The sequence below is a fragment of the Trichosurus vulpecula genome, chromosome 3 (genome assembly GCF_011100635.1).
Source record: "Trichosurus vulpecula isolate mTriVul1 chromosome 3, mTriVul1.pri, whole genome shotgun sequence".
NCBI lineage: Eukaryota > Metazoa > Chordata > Mammalia > Diprotodontia > Phalangeridae > Trichosurus > Trichosurus vulpecula.
In genome coordinates, this window is record NC_050575.1 from 86,993,520 (window position 1) to 87,014,188 (window position 20,669).

General features: G+C 38.6%; 1 protein-coding gene across 1 annotated transcript in view; it reads left to right on the forward strand.

The window, feature by feature from the left end:
• CREBRF (CREB3 regulatory factor) overlaps positions 1-20,669 on the forward strand; it is a 50,757-nt gene that overhangs the window by 22,472 nt on the left and 7,616 nt on the right. Inside the window, exons 3-8 of the mRNA XM_036749523.1 lie at positions 8,465-8,590; positions 10,242-11,328; positions 16,677-16,871; positions 17,577-17,766; positions 18,458-18,531; positions 20,382-20,504. Coding sequence (XP_036605418.1) covers positions 8,465-8,590; positions 10,242-11,328; positions 16,677-16,871; positions 17,577-17,766; positions 18,458-18,531; positions 20,382-20,504 — 1,795 coding nt within the window. The remainder of the gene's footprint in view (positions 1-8,464; positions 8,591-10,241; positions 11,329-16,676; positions 16,872-17,576; positions 17,767-18,457; positions 18,532-20,381; positions 20,505-20,669) is intronic.

Below are 20,669 nucleotides of genomic sequence, written 5' to 3' on the forward strand. Positions count from 1 at the left end.
GGCTCACAAAAACTCATAAAGAGACACAGACAACTCATAAGGCGCTTGTAATATCCTCTTTGAAATGAACTGAATTTGAAGTTACCAGCAAGACAACTATTTGCTATTGCAATGAAATTTTCACTCCTTACGCTGTACCCTTTAGAACTTTAGATTTCCTTGAGAAAGTGGATACACTTTGGCACTGCTGGATGAACAGTCACCTTCCTATAAGATCTGCAATGTTTGAAGAACACATGGAATAGTTGGCAAGGCCAAATCTCTTATCCCCATATTGTGGTTTTTATCTCTAGCAGCAGGAGCCTCATCAGGTCCTTCTTTCTCCAAGAGACACCACTGCCTCAGCAAGACTAATTCATTTTAGAAGGCCAGATCTCTGAGCTCTCACACTTGGGAACTTTGAAACTTGATGTTACCCAAAGGTAGTCTCCAAGGCTAGCCTCGCCAGTATATCTCCTTTCTCTGATCGGAAGGCTAGATTCCAGGATCATGTTACATAGGAAATCAGAATCCCCTCTCTTCTTCCCAGGAGGTTGGTGGGATCGGGAACATTGTTCACGAACTTTCCTCTTGGGCTTAGGAGGCAAGCATATGTCTACTTCTGCCAGGTACTTTTGCAAGAACTCCATGATTTCCCCAGCTGCTCTCATCTCTTTATCTTGAGAAGTCCACTATCAAGTTTTGGTCTCTGACCTGTTCTCAGAAGATACTATGGGTGAATATATGTAATTCCCATATGCCTCCACCTCATTTTCCGTTTCTGGTGGAGGGGAGACTACATAGGCCTTCTCTATCCCTGTGCCCAAATACAGGTCTACTCTGTTGCCGATCTGGGCTGTTGGCTCATTTTTGTGGGCCTTTGAAAAGGAGTAGTTTTAAAAAGGATGTACAAGAGTACATCTCACCTGAGCCTTAGTCAGTCTTCTTTGGTTTTCAGGGATTGGGACTATCCAAATCCAGGAGCCATCCCATATCCTTTTAAACAGTGCATTAATGAGCATGCTTCATTAGTGGTGTCAGACTCAAATAGAAATGGATCCCTATAGGCAGCTAATTGACTTAGAAGACCACAAGTTAGTACCATCTATGTTATAATTTTATTTAAAGAAAAATTTTGATTACATTTTTATCTGGTTTGAGTTTGACACTTGTTTTATACTATAAAGTAGGAGTGGTATTTCTATCAAATTAATTAGTTTTATTAATCAATTAAATTGATTAAACCCATCTCCTTATATGCTTACCCCCTGTACTAAACTCTCCATTTCTTTTTAACATCCATTGTTTCTGACCGTTCCCCTCATTCCACTGTCAACTGATCCCAGTCCTGCCCTTGAGTCTGTCTCTGCTCTGATGTTTGCTCCTTGTTTCCGCTTGGCTGTAGCTCAAGAACTCAGCACTAAGCAGCAAGGACTACGTTCAAGAAGGCTGGGAGGGTCATGAGAGTTGCTGACTTTACCCTGGCAATGACAGCTGCTGCAGGGCTAGAACAGAACAAGTACTTCCCTAAACCTGTTTTTGATCATTAAACTGCCTCAAGACCACACTTCCTCTGTAGTTCTCTTGACTAGTGCCCGTTGAACTGTTGCATAAAATGAGGCTGAAAAGGAGATGATGATGAGAGACCAAGAGAAAATCTGTCTCTTCTAGATCCTTCCTGCCCTTTCTTTCTTCTTAGTCCATGATCTAGATACCATTCATGCCCTTATCCCCTTGAATCAATTCATATTACTTTCCTTAGCCCTTAACAGCTTTTAAAAACAGCCTCAAAACTACTTTCTTTTTCAGGACCTCCTTCTCTTAGTATTCTCCCTACTGTGAAGCACTGCTACCAGAACTTTTTCTAGTTTTTCTTCTTTCTCCTCCCATTGCCCGGGATCCTTCTTTCTAAACGTTTTTCATTTCATCTCATCCTTACAAATTACCTCCTTATGTATTTCCCAGATGTATTTATAATGCAGACTCTCTCAGATAGGGGCCTAGAATTTGTAGTTAACATTTTGACTATTTAGAGTCATCATGGGTTCTGGAATTTGGGACCTGGAGAAAGTAGAACAGGGCCCCTTCAGTGGGGCCTTTTGTCTTTTTCACAGCCTCTAGCCCCATACAAATCCAATGGCTGTCTCACTCAGCTAAGCAAGCATATAGTAAAGTTGATGATTTGGGGATACAAGACGGGGATTATATAGACTTAAATGAATAAAACAAAAACAAACTTACCTTCCTGTTGGTAGGATAGATTCTATGGTTAGGGCACCTGCCCCTTTGCTTTGCCAATCTCTCTGGATCCTAGAGCCACTTATGGGATTGAGCATGAGAAAATTTCTATTGACCTGAAAACAATTATCCAGATTGGCCACAGCTCTCTCTAGTAGCTTCCAAACATATTTGGCTACCCTAATTAGTTCAATCTGTCTCTGAAAATTACTCCTCTTTGTAAATATTACTACAATTTGGGAATTCACCTAGGTAGACATGATACTTATGAAAGGAATTTAGAGAGCATTGCTAAGGATTTGTGAAGTCTTGGGTAAGAAACTGAAGACCTCAGGGGCACAGGCGGTATTCTTTTTTTCTGCTGCTAATCAAGGGCAAAGTCTTCATAAGAGAGAGGTAGATTTGAGAAATGAATATGTGGGTAAAAAAGATTGTATTGTGAGAATAGGTTTTGGATTTCTGGATCACAGCTTAAAATATAGGAATGATGGGCTCCTGGTAAGAGATGGAGTACACCTAGTAAAAGTTGGTAAAACTATTTGCCTAGATTCTTTCTTGCCAATCTAAAGGATGAGGAGGGAGGAAAATGTCTCTCTGTTGGCCAAGGTAAACACCATCGAGAGAAGACAATTTAGCAGTAGAGATGTCCAGAAATTCATAGGATACCAAAACCAAGAAAGGCACTAGCAATAAAACTGATGGCCTCAGATATACAGATGCAGGAAATATATATAATAAGCAGGGTGAACTAGAAATCCCAATTTAAGAGGGAAAATTTGATCCCAGTAGTATCACTGAGACTTAGCTGAATATGACTTCTGTCTCAAATATGACTCTGGTAGGTAAAAGATGTGTGGGAGTGGCATCATAGATTAAGAAGATATCTATCAATATTAGGAAATCCAAGATACAGAGGAGGGCAACACAGTGGAAATAATTTGAGCGAAGTTCGATGAAAGCATAAACATAAAAAATACTTTCATCAGATTATACAGTAGACCACCTGGACAACCAGAGGACACAAATGAGGATTTGAGGAAACAGATTAAAAGCCTAGCATAGATTTATGATATAGTAATGATGGAAGACTTAAATTATTTAAACATCTGCTGAAGCATTGTCTCTTTAGGCCAAAAAGAGTAGTTCATAATTCTTTGACTTGCCTTGATGATAATTTCATCCTTCAAAAAGCTGAGGAGCCAGTGAAGTGAATTTTTCTTCTGACCTGATTCTCATGTACAAGGAACAGCTGTTTACTGAGGTACAAATTATTGCAACCTTGTAGGGAAAGTGACTGTGATTTTAGAATTTGTTATAGAGAAGAAAAGGAAAGCTGGGCATTGTCTGAAACACCCTAAATGTGGAAGCTAAAATGTCAAACTGTTAAGATTCTGTGGGTTACAATTCTGCAAAAGAAGTCAACGCAGGGAGAATAGAAAACTATCAAGAATGAAATTCTGAAGACACACAAAAAACCCCCAAACCTATTCTGATGATGTGGAAAAGGGGTTTGTTTATAGACATTGATGTAGGTACATTGACCGACTTAGATTTTTAAAAGGTATGTATCAAAGATGGAAGGGCTGATAATCGAAGTTGACTGCAACAGCATAGCATAGCATTGTAAGAGTAGTCAGATACTCTTAAGTGCAACTCCTTGGGCCTTAGCTATGAAGTCAGTACTATTTACCTACATTATTAGAGGAAGTTCTTGGTTGAGGAAATCGCAGGTTACACATTCCTGTAAAGAAATGTACTGTGGTGGTAAAGAGGGGGAAGGAGGAGAAGGACTATTAGGAAGTGAATGTGGTATAAATGCATTAATTAGATATTTTTTAATCCATATGTAAAAAAAAGGGCCAAGTGTTCTAAAGTTTAGAATCATTTGGGACTGGCAAGGAAACCTAAGAACATCAAAAAGAGGGGTTTAGCAATAGTATGGAAAAGAGGAGGATAAAGAAGGTAGAACTGCTCAACTTGTCTGTCAGACTAGAAAGGATGGATTTGGAAAGGACTTTAATAGGGGCTTGAAAATTCAAGGTAAGTAGTAAAACAGCAAGATGGCTGGTTGCCAGGTCCAAATGGGCTATATCCCAGGGAACTACAATAACTGACCCTGAGTTGGTTGAACTACTGTTAATGTTTTGTAAAAGACTGTGGGAAACAGGGTAGGTGCTAGAGTGGAGAAAGGCAAATATTGTCCTGATTTTCAAAAAATGGTGGAGATTGAGGCTTGTAGATGATGGGCCAATGAGTTTCATTGTGATTGCTGGTGAAATTTTAGAGCATTCTTAAGGGATGGTCCTGGAAAAGCAGTGATCACATAAAACCAGCATGGCTTCATGAACAGGTCGTCAGACTAATCCAGACAGCTGGAGTAGAGCACATATACACAGAGGAGATCGACACAGCTGTGAGGGTACTGAGGCTATATGAAAGAGGAAAAGACACTAAAGGTATGGGGGAAAAATCTCAGACTTTATTAATACTGAAAAAGGGTTACTGAGAGAACTTTACATTAACAACTACTGATCTGTATACCTACTTTACCATCTGTATGAAATTTTTATGAGAACAATCTATGTGTGCTTTGGGTGCATCCTTGATGAAGCATTCATATGGAACAGGAAGGATTTCACAAATGATATTCCACAGAAATCTATGTCTTTACCATCACAAATTGACTGAAAGATACAGAGAATACCAGATTCCACTATTCTTGTTTGTCGATTATATGTATTTGATTTGGTAAAGCAAAATGCCACCTTAAAGACTCTCATCAGCATTATTCAGGATAACAGTGTTCAAAACCCCTCTAATCATTAATATCAGGCAAAGTACAAAACAGGGATACATCAAAGGTGTTCGACAGTTTGTTTCATGGAGGAGATCCATTGAGGAGTCCAAGTTGAAGAGGTATTCCTTATGCATGGTGAGGTCCTCCAGATACCCCTATTCGTGACATTGTGCTCGTTGCAGCAAGTCTTGGAATATTGCTGAGCATCCTGGGCGAAAGGCTCAAAAGACTTGGGTGTAACCATCTACATAGGTAAACCAAGTGAGTGAAGAATGCCTATTGTCCAGTCATGACGTACAGTTCAGCTGACAGCCTATTGAGCTCATCCATCAGTGTATCTTGGTCAGTGAGTGCGAGATCTCTTAGACAGAAATGGATAGGAAGAAAAGTCTGAAGTACCTTCAGGAAATTGTAAAATTCCTCTAAGGACCCTATACCCATTTCAAAAACAAAGACCAATTTCAGAAACAAAAACCAAAGACTTTTAATACCAGTGTTCTACCTTTTTTATTGTATGGGTACATGTTGGGGAACACTACAGTCTCCAAAGTGCTAACCTTGAATTAAAGAAGGCAGGTGGGAGTAGGTTTCAATTCATCAAAAGGAACTACAAGAAAGAGCAACTGGAGTCAGTGATGCCATCAGAGAAATGTATGACAAAATGAAAATGGGCTGCTTGTGTGGCAAGAGAAAGAGAAAACTGGTATACTGCAAATAGTCTCCATTAATATCTTTACAATATTAGGAAATGGAAGGAAGATTTGCTCATTGACAGGAATCCTGTGGCAGATTTCTGTTAGGAAAAGGACAAGAGCTGCATAGGATGGGCAGGCCTAATGAGTCTGCATCATTGGAAGGAACATCTATATCATTGAGATTACAAATCTATTTGAGCATATCACACTAGCCTCATTTTCTTTTTTGATCTAGTTAGTGGACTGATGCTGTGGATAAATAGTTTGCCTAGATTTTAGAAAAACAGTTGACAAAATCTTTAATGTTCTTATATACAATAAATGTGGTTGAGACATTAATATTTAGTCAGATTCAGAACTGGTTCAATGGCTGGACTCAGAGTAACCATTAAGTGTCATTTTAGAAGGAGGTTTCTAGTGGAATGGCCTTCTACTGTTTGATGTTTTTATCAATGACTTAGATAAATGTATGGATAGTTAGGAGGAAATAGCAAATATGTTGACAGTTAGGATCCAAAAAGATCTCAATAGGCTGAAATGAAGAGCTAATCTGATAAATGGAAATTTAATAGGAATAAATATAAAGTCTTAAATTTAGGTTTTCAAAAATCACTGTTCTAAGTTCAAGATCAAAGAAGAATAACTAGATGGCAGTTTGTCTGAAAAAAGATTTGAGAGTTTTAGTGGACTTCGAGTTTAATGCGAGTCAAAAGTATGATAGAATAGCCCAAAAAGCTAATGTAACTTTAGGCTACCTAAGAGAAGCATAAGGAGATTGAGAGTCCTGCTGTATTTTGTTCTAATCAGACCACATTCAGAGTATTATGTTCCATTCTGGGCACTATTTAAGAAGAATCTTGATAACCTGGAGAGAGTCCAGAGGAGAGCAAGCAGGATGGTAACAGATCTTTAAATTGTTTCAGATGAAGATCAGTTGAAGGAACTAGGGATGTGTAGCCTGGAGAAAAGAATACTTGTGGAGAGGTTTGATAGCTCTTTTGAAATGTTTAAAGCCCCATCTTGTTGAAGAAGTATTAGACTTGTACTGGTTTGTCCCCAGAGGACAGAACTAAGTAGCCATTGGTGGAGATTTCAGAGGAAAATTTAGGCTTGATGTAAGAAAAGATTCCTAACAATTAGAGCTTTTACAGAATGGAATGGGTTGCATTGGTAGGTAGTGGGACTCTCCCAGCCCCCTGTAAAAGTTTTAAAGCAAAACCTGAATGAACATTTGGATAGGTTTTAGAGGGGATTCTTGTTCAGGTGTAGATTGAACTAGGTATCTTCTGAGTTTCCTTTCCATTGTTAAGATTGTCACCTCAGAGGTGAGGCTCTTTTGACTCATTTTTCTTCACTGACCTTACTTGTATGCGGCATGTATCCACATCTGCCCATTTGGATAATTATCGACATAGCATACAACATCATCGTTAAAAATAAGGGACAGGTAGGAAAGGCTAGTGCTAACCTCAGTTAGTAGTAGATTATTTCACAAAGCATAAAGTTTAGTGCTTTCTGATTCGTGGAGCCAAGGACAACTTCTCTTGTGGTTGAAACAACAACTGGCAACCATCTTCCTTGCTAATACCACTTCAGTTCCCACGAGCTAATCTCAGAAAAGGGATGATGAAAATCCAAGGTTATAGGTGATTTAATTAACTAAAATATCTCTTCAAATTGTCATCTAAAACATAACCCTTGGCTTTTGATTGCCTATATAAAACTATTTTTATACGTTTTCAGTGCATACATTTTGAAAAGCACAAAATGTAGATAAAAGTGATTGTGATTATTTGAGCGAAATGATAGAGATTGTTTTTGAACCAGTTTTATTTTGGAGGCAGCCACTGAACCAGTAAATAGTACCCTATAATGAAACCAGTCCTGTTCCTATTCTGGTTATTTAAGCTACTAATGTACTCCCCTTCTAATGATCTGCTTCTTTATTTATTCCACTCCTGGCCTCCAACCCTCTACACTCTTCTCTTCTAATCAGGAGAGATGGGTGACATTGATATAATAACAGGATAGAAACTATAAGGTGCTTTTATGTGAAGTCAGAAGAGGCAGCTCCTAAGGTATGATGAATTATTCCAGCTCCTATAATTTTTGGGGACCCAAACTGTTAGTGCCAGACAGTGTGACTCGAGTTGCTACTAACATTGTGCGACACTAAAAAAGACCTGAGGCACGCTCCTACTATCAACTGCTAATAACTCTACACCCCACCCCCCCCACCCCCATCCCCCCGCCCCAAACTGCTATTACCAAGACAAAGCCATCTTGCCATTCCCAGTTCCACATACGAAAACCTTGGCTTTTGCTCCTCTACAAATCTAAATCTATTCATCCCCTCAGACATAACAGGGAGCTCTCCCACTATAGGAAAAACAGAAAAGATTTCAGTAGAGTTTATTGTCACAAAATGTTTTCACTATACATAGTTGCATACGAAGCACTTGCTGTACCCATAGATTGTAATACTCTTTGGTGGATAAATAATCTTCTAGTGGTTCAAGTTTAATTCCATTAACCGTTGCAATTTCTGATGCAATGATCAATTTGTAACTACTTTTTTAATTCATTTACTTGATGTAAGTTGAGTTAGATAAGCAAAGCCCTTAAGTTTTGCTTGTTAGAAAATACTTTTCAAAGGGCAGATAAACTATAGATTGTTTTTTTAAAAGGAGGATAATAAAATAGGAGTTCTTAAAGACTTCAGTTTTTTAAATTAAATAAAATAATTTCATTGCAGCCTAGTGTAAGCGGAATGGACCCGCCTTTTGGGGATGCCTTTCGAAGCCACACGTTTTCAGAACAGACTCTGATGAGCACAGATCTTTTAGCAAACAGTTCAGATCCAGACTTCATGTATGAACTGGTAAGTGATACTTTCTTGGGCTCTATTTTAATTGATTTAACATGTGTATATATTTTTGTTGTGACATTTTGTTGCTTTGTTTTAATTGAGAGGCTGGTAGATGGAGAACAAGAATGAATGTGAGGTCAATTTTAACTCTAATAAGCCTGATTCTGTGGTTGTGGTTGTGTAGTGATTTGTCCTTCGTTCTCGAAGAGAACCACGACATCAGGGAGAGGATGACATGACTTGCAATTGACTTTGGTTCGAGTGAAGGAAGGCTGTGCATAGTCGCAAGCCTCACTTTCGCCTGCAGAGCCATCTAGGTTCAGTAGCCAGATATCAATCAGAAAAACTGGAGATGGCCCAGGATGCAGTGGGAGACTTTGGCCCTTTTAAGCTATAAGGTCTTTCTAGGTTCTCACTTTGAGTGAGGCAACACCCATTCAGGGAATAGACCTCTTTAAGAAATGAGTCAAGGGATGTACCCTTTAATAAAATTTTAAAAAATCAAACTGATTCTAGTGCTTTTTATAGCAATGTATAAACCTCCTGAATTTACTAAGAAAAGATATTTGTTGAAAAATCACATTAAGATTCAGCTGGCGAATGAAGAAATAAAAGTTATTAAAACTACAGTATGACATTCTTTAAAATTTAAGGGTATGAAGTTGAGAGAGTTAGACAAACATAGCAGTTATTAGTGATATCTGAATAGGCTTGTCAATTATATTTAGGTGAGGAAACAAGACACTTTAAATAAGAAAAGTATTGTTACTATTGAATCATACAGCAAGAATGCTGTATCTACATTTGGGCATGAGAATCAAGGTTATGTCCTGCGCCTTATTCCTGGCTAGGTTTCAACTATCTTTGATCTTGTTTTTGCCTCTGTTTAAATTCCCTCTTAACAAGACAGCTTGGTTTTCCATGGTGAGCTATGCAGCATTACTGTGGTTGTTGCTAAAGAGGTAGCAAATTTTTCTAAGTATAAAGGAGCAAGAAAAAAACAAACCTTTTTCAGTGGTGGTATTTATAGTATGTCCACTGAAGTCTTTCAGTGCCTCATTGTGGCATGAAGGTAACCTTGAGTTATCAAAGGTTATGTCAGTGTAATGTAGCATCCCTCAGGTCTTACCACACTGGAAAGGCTTTGAGTACAGTCCAGGTGACAACCTGTGTGCCTGTTGTCTGAGGACCAGCTTGGCCAAATGTGGAGAGGCTTGTCAACAAAAGATTAGGCTTCAGGTGATGAATATTTTTAGCCACAGAAACTCATGAAGACAGTCTGTGAAAGTATAGAAGGGCTATGAGATGCATTGGTGGCAGAAATAACCATATTTGGGACATTAGAGATTCCTCATGTGAAGCATTTATAGTAGAAAGCCAAGAGTCCTTAATATTTGAGCTATATATACCTCAGACTTGAAAGAAGAGTATTTTAAAAATTCTAGCATCAAGAACCACTTAAGTGTGACACATTTCCTTATTTTTTTTTAAATTCGTAGAAGTAAGGAAATTATATAGAATTGTATATGCGTGGCTTTGTCTTAAAGTAATACAAATCAAGTTAGTATCGCATTTGTAAATAAGAGAAAGGAGAATGGGGAATTGTGTATGTTGTTTCCCTTAAGATGTGGTGCTCTTTTTTTTGTCCCATTTTCCTACTCAGGATAGAGAAATGAACTACCAACAGAACCCCAGAGACAACTTTCTTTCTTTGGAGGAGTGCAAAGATGTTGAAAATCTGGAGACTTTCACAGATGTCCTGGATAATGAGGCTGCTTTAACCTCAAACTGGGAACAGTGGGATACATACTGTGAAGACTTAACAAAGTATACTAAACTGACTAGCTGTGACATCTGGGGAACAAAAGAAGTGGATTACCTGGGTCTTGATGACTTTTCTAGTCCCTACCAAGATGAAGAGGTCATAAGTAAAACTCCAACTTTGGCCCAGCTTAATAGTGAGGATTCTCAGCCAGTATCTGATTCCCTTTATTATCCTGACTTGCTTTTTAGTGTCAAACAGAACCCCTTGACCTCTTCATTACCTGGGAAAAAGATAGCAAGCCGAGCGGCTGCCCCAGTATGCTCATCTAAGACTATTCAGGCTGAGGTTCCTCTGTCAGACTGTGTCCAAAAGGCAAGCAAACCCACGTCAAGCACACAAATCATGGTGAAGACCAACTTGTATCATAATGAAAAGGTAAATTTTCATGTTGAATGTAAAGACTATGTTAAAAAGGCAAAGGTAAAGATCAATCCAGTTCAGCAGACTCGGCCCTTGTCAAGCCAGATTCATGCTGATGCAGCAAAGGAAAATACCTGTTATTGTGGAGCTGTAGCAAAGAGACAAGAGAAAAAAGGAGTGGATACGCTTCAGAGTCACGTTGCGCCTACTCTGCCTTTTAAAGAGACCCAAGAACTGCTTCTGAGCCCTCCCTCCCAGGAGGCTGCAGGGCTGATTGTGTCAGGAGAGAGCAGCAGCCTCTCTGCCGGCACATCGGTCTCAGATCCGTCCCAGAAAAAAGAAGAGCACAATTATTCTCTTTTTGTTTCCGACAACCTGGGTGAGCAACAAGCCCAATGCAACCCTGATGAGGATGAAGAGGATGAAGAGGACGTTGATGATGAGGACCATGATGAAGGGTTTGGCAGTGAACACGAGCTATCTGAAAATGAAGAGGAGGAAGAGGAGGAAGAAGATTATGAGGATGACAAGGATGATGATATTAGTGACACTTTCTCTGAACCAGGTATTGTAAAAATCATAGACTATCAGAGTTTTAAAAAACTGTTTGAAAGGGAAAGCTTTTCTTGGGATGGTTTCTTTACCTTGTTTAGTGTGGGGACTGGAAAGGCTCAGTGGCATGGCATTTTGACTCTAAGTAGCTTCAGAGTAGTTATCTGTTTGAGTGCTGTAGGTCTGTTTGATGCTTTAGGGCCGATTCTTAGTTTATCTTTGTCACCTTGTTCATTACCCCTCCATAGAGGCCAAGAATCCTTTGGCATGAAAGTAATTTTATTTCTGGATGCGTCCCTACCATACAGTGGAGATAAATTAGGAGGAGTCCCTAAATTGACTTGGTGTCAGTTTCAACTACTCATGCCCATGTGGTTCTCATTTATGAAAAAATAAAAGGAATTTTTTTTGATTCTGCTGCAGTTTTCATTTGCAGAATATTTTTCTTGACTGAGAACATACAAATAGAGGGGAAGGGCTTAAGGTAATGAAGGATCTTTTAGGGGCAGATTTTTAAAAAAACCATATGTGTATACATATTTTACCTGGCGTGAAAGGGGGAAAAGAAGGAAAGTTAGCCTTGAAACATTCTTCTGCTCTCATTGTGTAAATCTTGTGCATGAAAATGACACTGCTGAAAGGCATAATTAAAAATTGTAGAAAGGAATAAAAATCATCCCAGTGTCTTATTTTTTTTTAATTTTGGCAAATTCGTTTAAATAGTTGTTTCATAAAAACTTAAAACAGTAGTTCTGCATAAGACATAACAATCAGTTCAAAGGAACTTAAAAAACCTAATATTCAAAGGATACTCTTTGTTTACAATATTATCTTTACTGTCTTAATTTTTGGAGCAAAAATTTCTAGAATTTTAGTTAGTATAAACATTGGTATTCAGTATTCTGGTTGTGTGGTTGGTTTTTTTTTTTCCCTTCTGACTTCTTGGTTAGAAGTGGTTTCTTTTACCCAGATGTTTTACCTTTTATTAGAGACAGCCAAGTTATTTTGCATAGGAACTTCAACTTTAGATGTGAAAGAAGACGGATTGTACCCACCATCTTTGATATATTTTAGGATCCTTGTGTTTTGGGAATAGAAAATAGTGCTTCTTTTTTTTGCTTGCCGGTATGAAAAATGTTCATGTTCTCTCTGATAACTTTGATCTTTGGTGTGACTCAGGGGACTTTCTAGTTGCGAAACTAATTTTGAGTGCTAAAGGGGACTGACTAGATCAAGCTTTGACATAGAGTGAGTGAAAAGGATTGTTCTGAGCCCTGTGTTTTGGTGAAAAGAGAAAAAGGAGGGTGGAGGAAAAGGTGACATTGTTAGCTGGTGATAATAATGATAATTGACATTTATATAGTACTTCAGGGTCTTCAGAGCATTGCCCAGAACCTCTCATTCGATCTTCCCAACAGCCTTATGAAGTAGGTACCAAGGCAGAAATTATCATACCCATTTTACTGATGATGAAAATGAGGCTTAGAGAAGTGAGATGATTTGCCCTTGGTTACACAGCTGTGTCAGAGAGAGATGGGATTTGAACCCAGGTCTTCCTGACTCGAATTGTAGCATCCTATCCCTTATGCAGTACTGCCTCTCTTATTAAAAAAAAAAAAAGACAAAAGCCTGTTGCTCATTTACTTATCAGGCAGTATATTCCATGATCATCAGAGCAAATCCAGTAGGACTTCCCTCCTTTGCCTCAGTGTAAGCTCCCCATCAGGCCGTGTTACGCCTTGTGATTTCTTTCCTCTTGTCAGCATTGCCCTTAACGTTCTTGATTTCACATTTTAAAAGATTCTTGAGAAGGGAAGAAGGAAGGAGCACACAGTGTGCTTTGCCTCAAACCCTTCCACCCACCTCAGGGATGGCCATGGGTCCTAAATAAAGACCGCCACGCTACTTAGGTTCCTTCAGAAGAGTATGCCTTTCGAATTGCCTAACCAGAGCTGGCGGTACATTGCCTCTCATCCATTCACACCCTCCTGTAGCTGGCAACATTTATTTGTGAAGCAATTGATGAGCTTCGGCAAGCAGGCTGTGACTGTGCAATAGAGTGGAAGTAATTGACATTTGTGGGGATCAAATTTTCATCTTGTCCTTGTTAACACAATGCTAAATGTTAAAGGGGCATTTAATTCTCTTGTTTCCAGTTGACTTGGTTTGTGTTATGTAGACATTTCTCACACATGAAAATGGACAATTGACTTGATTAGTTAAAAAACCTACAAAATTATGGTATTATTTGGGCTTTAGCAAATATGAATAATGAAATTTTAAAAATACTTTCTATTTATACAGAAAAACTAAACAAATAACTTTAGGAGCCCAAAAGTGAAGTACCGGAGAGAAGCAGAAGGAAATACTTTGAAACAGAAGTGTGCCAATTTGGGATGGGTTGATTGGTTTAATTTGTGGTGTTCTTGACCAATTTACAAAGGCTCTTTTGTGACTAGGTCACTTGATGCTGTTTCTTGGCTGATGGCTACACCAGCTCATGAGCCTAAAAACTTAAGGGGTGGAGGGTATATGGGCTTCAGAATAGAGTTTCAGTCCCTGTTCTGGACTTGCTCCCAAGATTACATAGAACTCATTCAGTAGCCAGCCCACAACTGGAGCCACAACTGGAGTCATGGGTCCAAGCATGTTGGCTTGGGTTGGGTACCAAAGTGAAACTTTACTTTGTAATCACTATTTACCAGATTCTCAAGCATCTTGTATTTCCCCTTTCCCCTCAAATATTACTTAACTCCCTGCAAATTATTCCTATCAAAAGCAATTTAAGGATCTGTTCTTGGAATTATATTTAAAAATTTAGTATAGCCAAATGGTCTTCTGATTTACTTTCACTGACCATGTCAGATAGAAGTGTCTCCTATATAGTATTTTCTAGGATTCTAACACTGATATTTTCTAACTTGATAAATGGAAGATACCAGAATGATGTTTTGTCAGAAAGCAAGGTCAGATGAGGTGTGGAAAAATTTGTGGCTGTTTAAGGTGGGGTGCCTAATAATAGGTAAAATGTAAAGTTCTGACCTTAATGGAGAGAATAGTGCTTCCAAAATCTGCTTCTTCCTTGGTTTGAGCAAAGGCAAACTGCTGTGAAACATTAGATCTTAGAGCTGTCATGAGCGGCTCTAGGATATTTGGCTAAGTAGCTCTTCCCACTCTACCCAACAAGGTACCCAGCCCAATTTCTATTCCTTACATCATAGCGCAGCTTCTTCAGCATTTCTGTTCTTCCATAAGTCCGGCAGTGGTTGGTGAGGGAAGAAAGTGGCATCTGAGTTTGGCCTTCAAAAATAAGTCAAGAGTGAAGAGGGGAAGAGGGGAGGCATTCTAGGTTTGGGAACACTGTGAGCCAAAGCATGGGTGTGTTGAGAGCACTGCATCCCAGTTCACAGACTCGAGCTGTCTCGTTTGTTTGCAGCATAATGTATATCAGGGTAGTTATGAGAGCTAAAGCTGAAAAGCTGTAAAGGTTTTTGGATGCTCCCAAAGGAAGTCTGGACATTATTCAGTTGGGCAGTTAGGGAGAAACTGAACATTTGAGAGTTTTTTGGTTTTATTTTTAAAACTTGTTTTATTGATGCTCTTAAAAAAAGCATCATTGTTATTTCCCAGTGATTCCCAACATAACCTACTCTTCCTTGTGTCAGAGAAGTTAAGCCAAACAAGTCCCCACACTGGGTTATTATGTTCCTCCTTTTGCATCTGTCATCTCCCGCTTTTGTGCTGACGGTCTGAGGGCATGCCTCACCATCAAGTCCTGTAAAGTCACAATTGGACATTGCGTTGATCAGAATTTGGAATTTTTTTAGTGTTTTCCTTTACGTTATTGTGGTCATGCACTTTTTTCTTCAGGTTCTGCTTACTTCACTATGCATCAGTTTATACAAGTCATAACAAGTTTCTCTAAGTTCTTCACATTCATCCTTTCTTACGGCACAGTCGTATTTGAGTACATTCATATACCACATTTGTTCAGCCATTCTCCAGTTCCAGTTCTTTGCTATTACAAAATGTTTCTCTGTCTGTGGAACTTTTTAGGTCTTTCATCTCCTTGAGGGTATATATCTACTAGTAGTGTTATTGGGTAAAAGGGTATATATATCAGTTGAGTGATTTTTCCATTAATGAATTTGAGCAAAATTGTGACAAAACCAGAGATACTATTATTAATAGTATTGCTGGGTAAAAAGGGGTGTGTGTGCATGTGTATTTACACACGCTTTTATGTACACACACACACACACACTGCATAAACACAAATGAATGACTTTTTTTCCAGTGAAAATTTTGAGTAAGAGTCACGAGACCAGGTCTGTGTATTAGGAAGATTACTCTAAGAATGTTGTGAAGAATGGATAATAGCTAGAAAGAGGAGTGGAAAAGCTATAAGGAGGCTATCGTAACAGCAGAGGCATGGGCACAACAATAGGGACTCGTAACTAGAGGAAGGGAGAAGGAGGGGACGGATGTGCAGAGGTCGAATAGGTAAAGAAAAGTCCTGTCAGCCTGGACGTTTCGGGAGTGGGATTAGTGCCCGTGATTTTTATTTTACTTTCTTTGTGAAACACAAAAATTGGACCATAAAGAATGAATCCCTTTTTGGAGTTGGTTTACCAGTGAAGGTTTCATTCAATTAAAACAAGCAAGCAGGGTGGGGAATTAACTTTTATCTGGCGGCCAATGATGTAATAGATACTTTCTGCACTTTCTAGGAGGAGCTGAAAGAGAACAATAATGTTGCCCCCAGAAACTCTTCATAGCAGTCTGTCATCATGGACATTTACCCACTTCTGCTGTCAGTCAATTTCAGTAAACAAAACAGTGGAGTTCACTATAGATTGCTTCTTAAAAAAAAATTTAATTACTCTTGGCATTCTAGGGTTTGGCTTCCTGTCAGACTCTGCTTCATATTGTATAGTTAATTGGCATTTTAGAGAATAGTTTAAAAAAAAACAACACCTTAGAGAAGCCCAGATATTCCAGAGTGGTATGATTATTTTTATTACTAATCACTACAGTTTTAAAAAGTTGTAGTTTCCCATATTAAATAGTATTTTGCAATCTGTGCTTAACATCCTTAGCCTAGGTATCTAGTAGGATAAAAGTTCCTTGAGAGCAGTAAACGTTTCAATTTTTTGTTTTTGTATCCCTTGTGTCCAGCACGGTGCCCATTTATAGACCAAAAGGGATTTAATTTAGCAAGTTATAACTAGAGTAATAGTTTGTCTGTTACATTAAAGAAAACCAACAAACTTTCTATCAGTTTCCTGAAATTTCGTGTTTTTTTTTCCTTGAGGTTGACTAGCACTATCCATAATTTGAGATTTTGGTTTTTCCCCAAAGGTTATGAAAATGACTCAGTTGAAGACTTAAAGGAGATGACCTCAGTATCTTCAAGGAAGAGAGGCAAGAGAAGGTACTTCTGGGAGTATAGTGAACAACTAACACCATCACAACAAGAGAGGATGCTAAGGCCATCCGAATGGAACAGAGACACTTTGCCAAGTAATATGTATCAAAAAAATGGCTTGCATCATGGTAAGAGGGGATTGTTGTCAAGTAATTAGTACCACTAGTTCTGGAACGCTGTCTCGAGTATAGATATTAAACTGTAATGCTCCTTTGGTGAATCCAGATTTTTGAACAAGAGAGAGAAGGGGGAATAGAGTGGATGTAGCAGCAAAGCCAGTTTGCTCACCACGTCCACGTCCTACTCACAAGTGGAAGCCCTGGGGCCATATTCTCTCCTTCCCCTTCCCTTTCTCCTTCTCATTCCAATCCTGGGATCTAAGAATGGTGAAGCTGTAACAAAGATAACTACACTGCAAATAGCAATAGAGACTAGGGGTTGGGGAAGAGATGTGAGCAGTAGATATACTTTTCACTTAGAGGGGGAAAAGTTGTTGAGTTCACAATCCTAGTGCAGCCATATGTAGTTAAATAGCACTTAGGCTGGGAGTAAAGAAGAGAGCAAGAGAGCGGGATCTCTATGGGGAGAACCAGGATGTAGCTTCTCTCTTCATTCATTGCATGATGGGTGGAAGGGAAGTGTGCCTGCCATTTTCTAGCCCTTCTAGGATGAATAGTTGTCCTCTATTTGAATGACTAACCTTTACACATCATACTTTTTAATCCTTAGCAAAAACCAGGCTTCAGAATAGCCACTTTGTGAAAATGTGCCCCCTTCTGTTTAAGTGATTTGCTTAAGGACAGCAGAGTGTTTTTTTTTCCTTTTATTAATAGGAAAATATGCAGTAAAGAAGTCACGGAGAACCGATGTTGAAGACCTGACTCCAAATCCCAAAAAACTGCTTCAGATTGGCAATGAACTAAGGAAACTGAATAAGGTGATTAGTGATCTGACACCAGTCAGTGAACTTCCCTTAACTGCCAGACCCAGGTCAAGGAAAGAAAAGAACAAGCTAGCTTCCAGGTAAGTTTTTATGATCTCTACCTCTGTAAATGAATTCTCTGAACTAGGATTATTGTTTTAGTGAGCTGTACAGAAGAGACATCTTCAAACTATGTAGAAAAATGCTATGCTTTCTACCCTTTGGAAACATTTTAAGGTCAGTGTGGAATTTTTATTTTTAATGGGAGAAGTTGGTTACATACTAGGTCATTCAATTTTTATACAGTATTGAAAAATTAGATTGTAGTTTTCAGTCTAGCACACTTGAAGAATCAGAATCTATTTGAATTGTAAACAAATTTGTGTATGTCCACACCATAACTAGCAAATTTTGCCTTGGGAGCAAGTAGCAATGGGGGCAGCAAGCTTAGGGTGTGGCTGTGTTTGTGTGGGAAATGCCCCTGGGCTGAAGCCAAAGGTGAGGCAGGCAAGGGAGGATATGGACCCCGGGACCATGCTGTCAGAAATGTTTGCCCTGGCATAAAGCACTGATCAAGCTGCCCTAGTTACAGTTCTGGTGTGGGGTAATACTTTTTGATAGTAACAATTTTCCTAAATGTCAGCCTTTTGGTCCCATACACAACAGAAGACAGTTTTTATTCCCTTTAGAAAGTTTCTGATAGATGGGAGAGTTTGGAGGAACATTCTGAATATATTCTGAAAAGTGATTAAAAAGCAAACAGAAGTTAACTAAATACTTTTTCCTTTATAGGGCTTGCAGACTAAAGAAAAAAGCTCAATATGAAGCTAATAAAGTGAAATTATGGGGTCTTAATACAGAATATGGTAATGTTTTAAGAAATTTACTAGCATTCTACAAAATTACTTTACTCCCTTTCCCACTTACCCACTCTCATCATCCTCTCCCTTGCCCAGCCTCTACCTCATGCCACCTACCTGCTTATCTACCAACTCACCAAGCTGTTGTACTTTCTCCCCTATCTGCCCACTGACTCTTTGGAATGTATAAATACTTGTATGTATATCTGGTCTAGCTGGTCCTACACTACACCAAATGTTACCCTTATTCTTTAATTCATCTCGTGAAAACTTGTTTTTAAGAATTTCATTCATAATCTCTCTCTGATGCATGGTTTGCATGTGTGATTCATTCCTGAAGATCACTCACATAATTTTTGTTTAGTGAACCATTGATGTAAACTTTCACTTTCCTTTAATTTAAAAACAAACATGAAAAACATAACACAACATGTGCTACACTGGTTAGTCTAGCCAGTTGTGTAGTAAAGATGAACTAGAAATACCGTTTGTTTTAGCTACTGAGTGGAGAGATGGCCTTTGGTCTGAGTACCAAGCCAGAGCTCCTATACTGTGATGTATAGGTGCCACAGGTGCTTGTCTTGCTTATCTACTTCCAAATGTAGTCTTTTCCGTGTGTAGCTAAATATCTCACGGACAGGTTGTGACTTCCATGAAAATCCTATATAGGCAATATTGTTCTGCGTAAGAAAAGTAAGCTAAATTCATGAATTATACAGTTCCAAAAGTTAGTTTATACTTTGGTCATCCATTTCCCTTTAAAAGTGGAGGTGTTTCGAACTAGACAATAGTTTGAAAAAATCTTGAGGTTTTATTGTATTCCAAACACAATATGAGTCAACAGTTTAATGTGGCAATATAAAAAGTGAATTCAATTTTAGGTTTTTGTATGAAGAAAAGCCTGGTTTTTAGAAAGGTTATAATTCTACTGAACTCTGATTTGATCTGACCACATCTGGATTTTGGATTTGGTTCAAACTGCCACATTCTCAAAAGAATATTCACAAACTAAAACACATCCAAGGGAAAGCAACCATGGTGGTAAGGCAGCTTGGGACCATGGCATACAAATGTCGGTTGAAGGAAATAGAGCTGTTGAGCCTGGAAAAAAGAAGATTTAAGGGGAACTTGGATGGCTATCTTCAAGTATTTGCAGAGGGATTAGACTTGTTCTATTTAGCACCAGGAAACAGAACTAGCTGGAAACCTCAGTAAGGTAGTTGGATGTGAGGAAAAACTTTATACCTGAGTTGCCTAAAGGCAGAATCAGCTATTTTGGGAGATAGTGAGTTATTCTTCATTTCCATCTTCAAACAGAGGAGGCTAGATGACTACTTGTTTGGGATGTTGTAGTAGAGATTTCTCTTCAGGTACAGATTGGACTGAATGGTTTGTGAGTTCCCTTTCAGCTCTGTGATTCTGTAATATGACTTGTCAAAAACAGATAAGTGATTAGCTTGTCAGAAACATGAATAGAAGATGACTTATGATTCTGCCACTTATTTTTCCCTGGGGGAAGTATTTTGGTCTTTATTTCTGATACATCTATATGTGGCTTTTGCAAGATAACCATGGACCAGAGGGATCTAGGACATTCTCAGTATCCAACCAAGATAGAAGCAAAACCCCACCAGAAATTTCAGCCTATTCCTCTACCACCAACAAATTCAGTACCAACTCAAGAGACTGAAAGTGGTTTCAGAGCTTCTGTACTAATACATTTTAAAATTAGTTTACTTTGGAAAAAAAAGCTTCCATTAAGTAGTGTTTTTCATACCTCTAAATTATTACAAATTTAACCCCAAATGCTTTCTTTTTAGGTAATGTGTTCTCTCTCTATGCGTCATGTTTTGCAGATAACTTGCTATTTGTAATCAACTCTATCAAGCAAGAGATTGTAAACCGAGTACAGAATCCAAGAGAGGATAGAGGGCCCACCATGGGACAAAAGCTTGACATACTTATTAAAGATACTCTTGGTAAGGATAATTCAAGCTACATGTTCAAATAATAGAATGCAATATGTGGCATGATACTAAAGGGGAAAAAAGCTCTTGTTTTTGTACAGATATTGTATATAGTACAAATGATAATTAACTTTGCAAATGCTAATTAAATTTACCAAAGGCAAAGCTATCTTATCA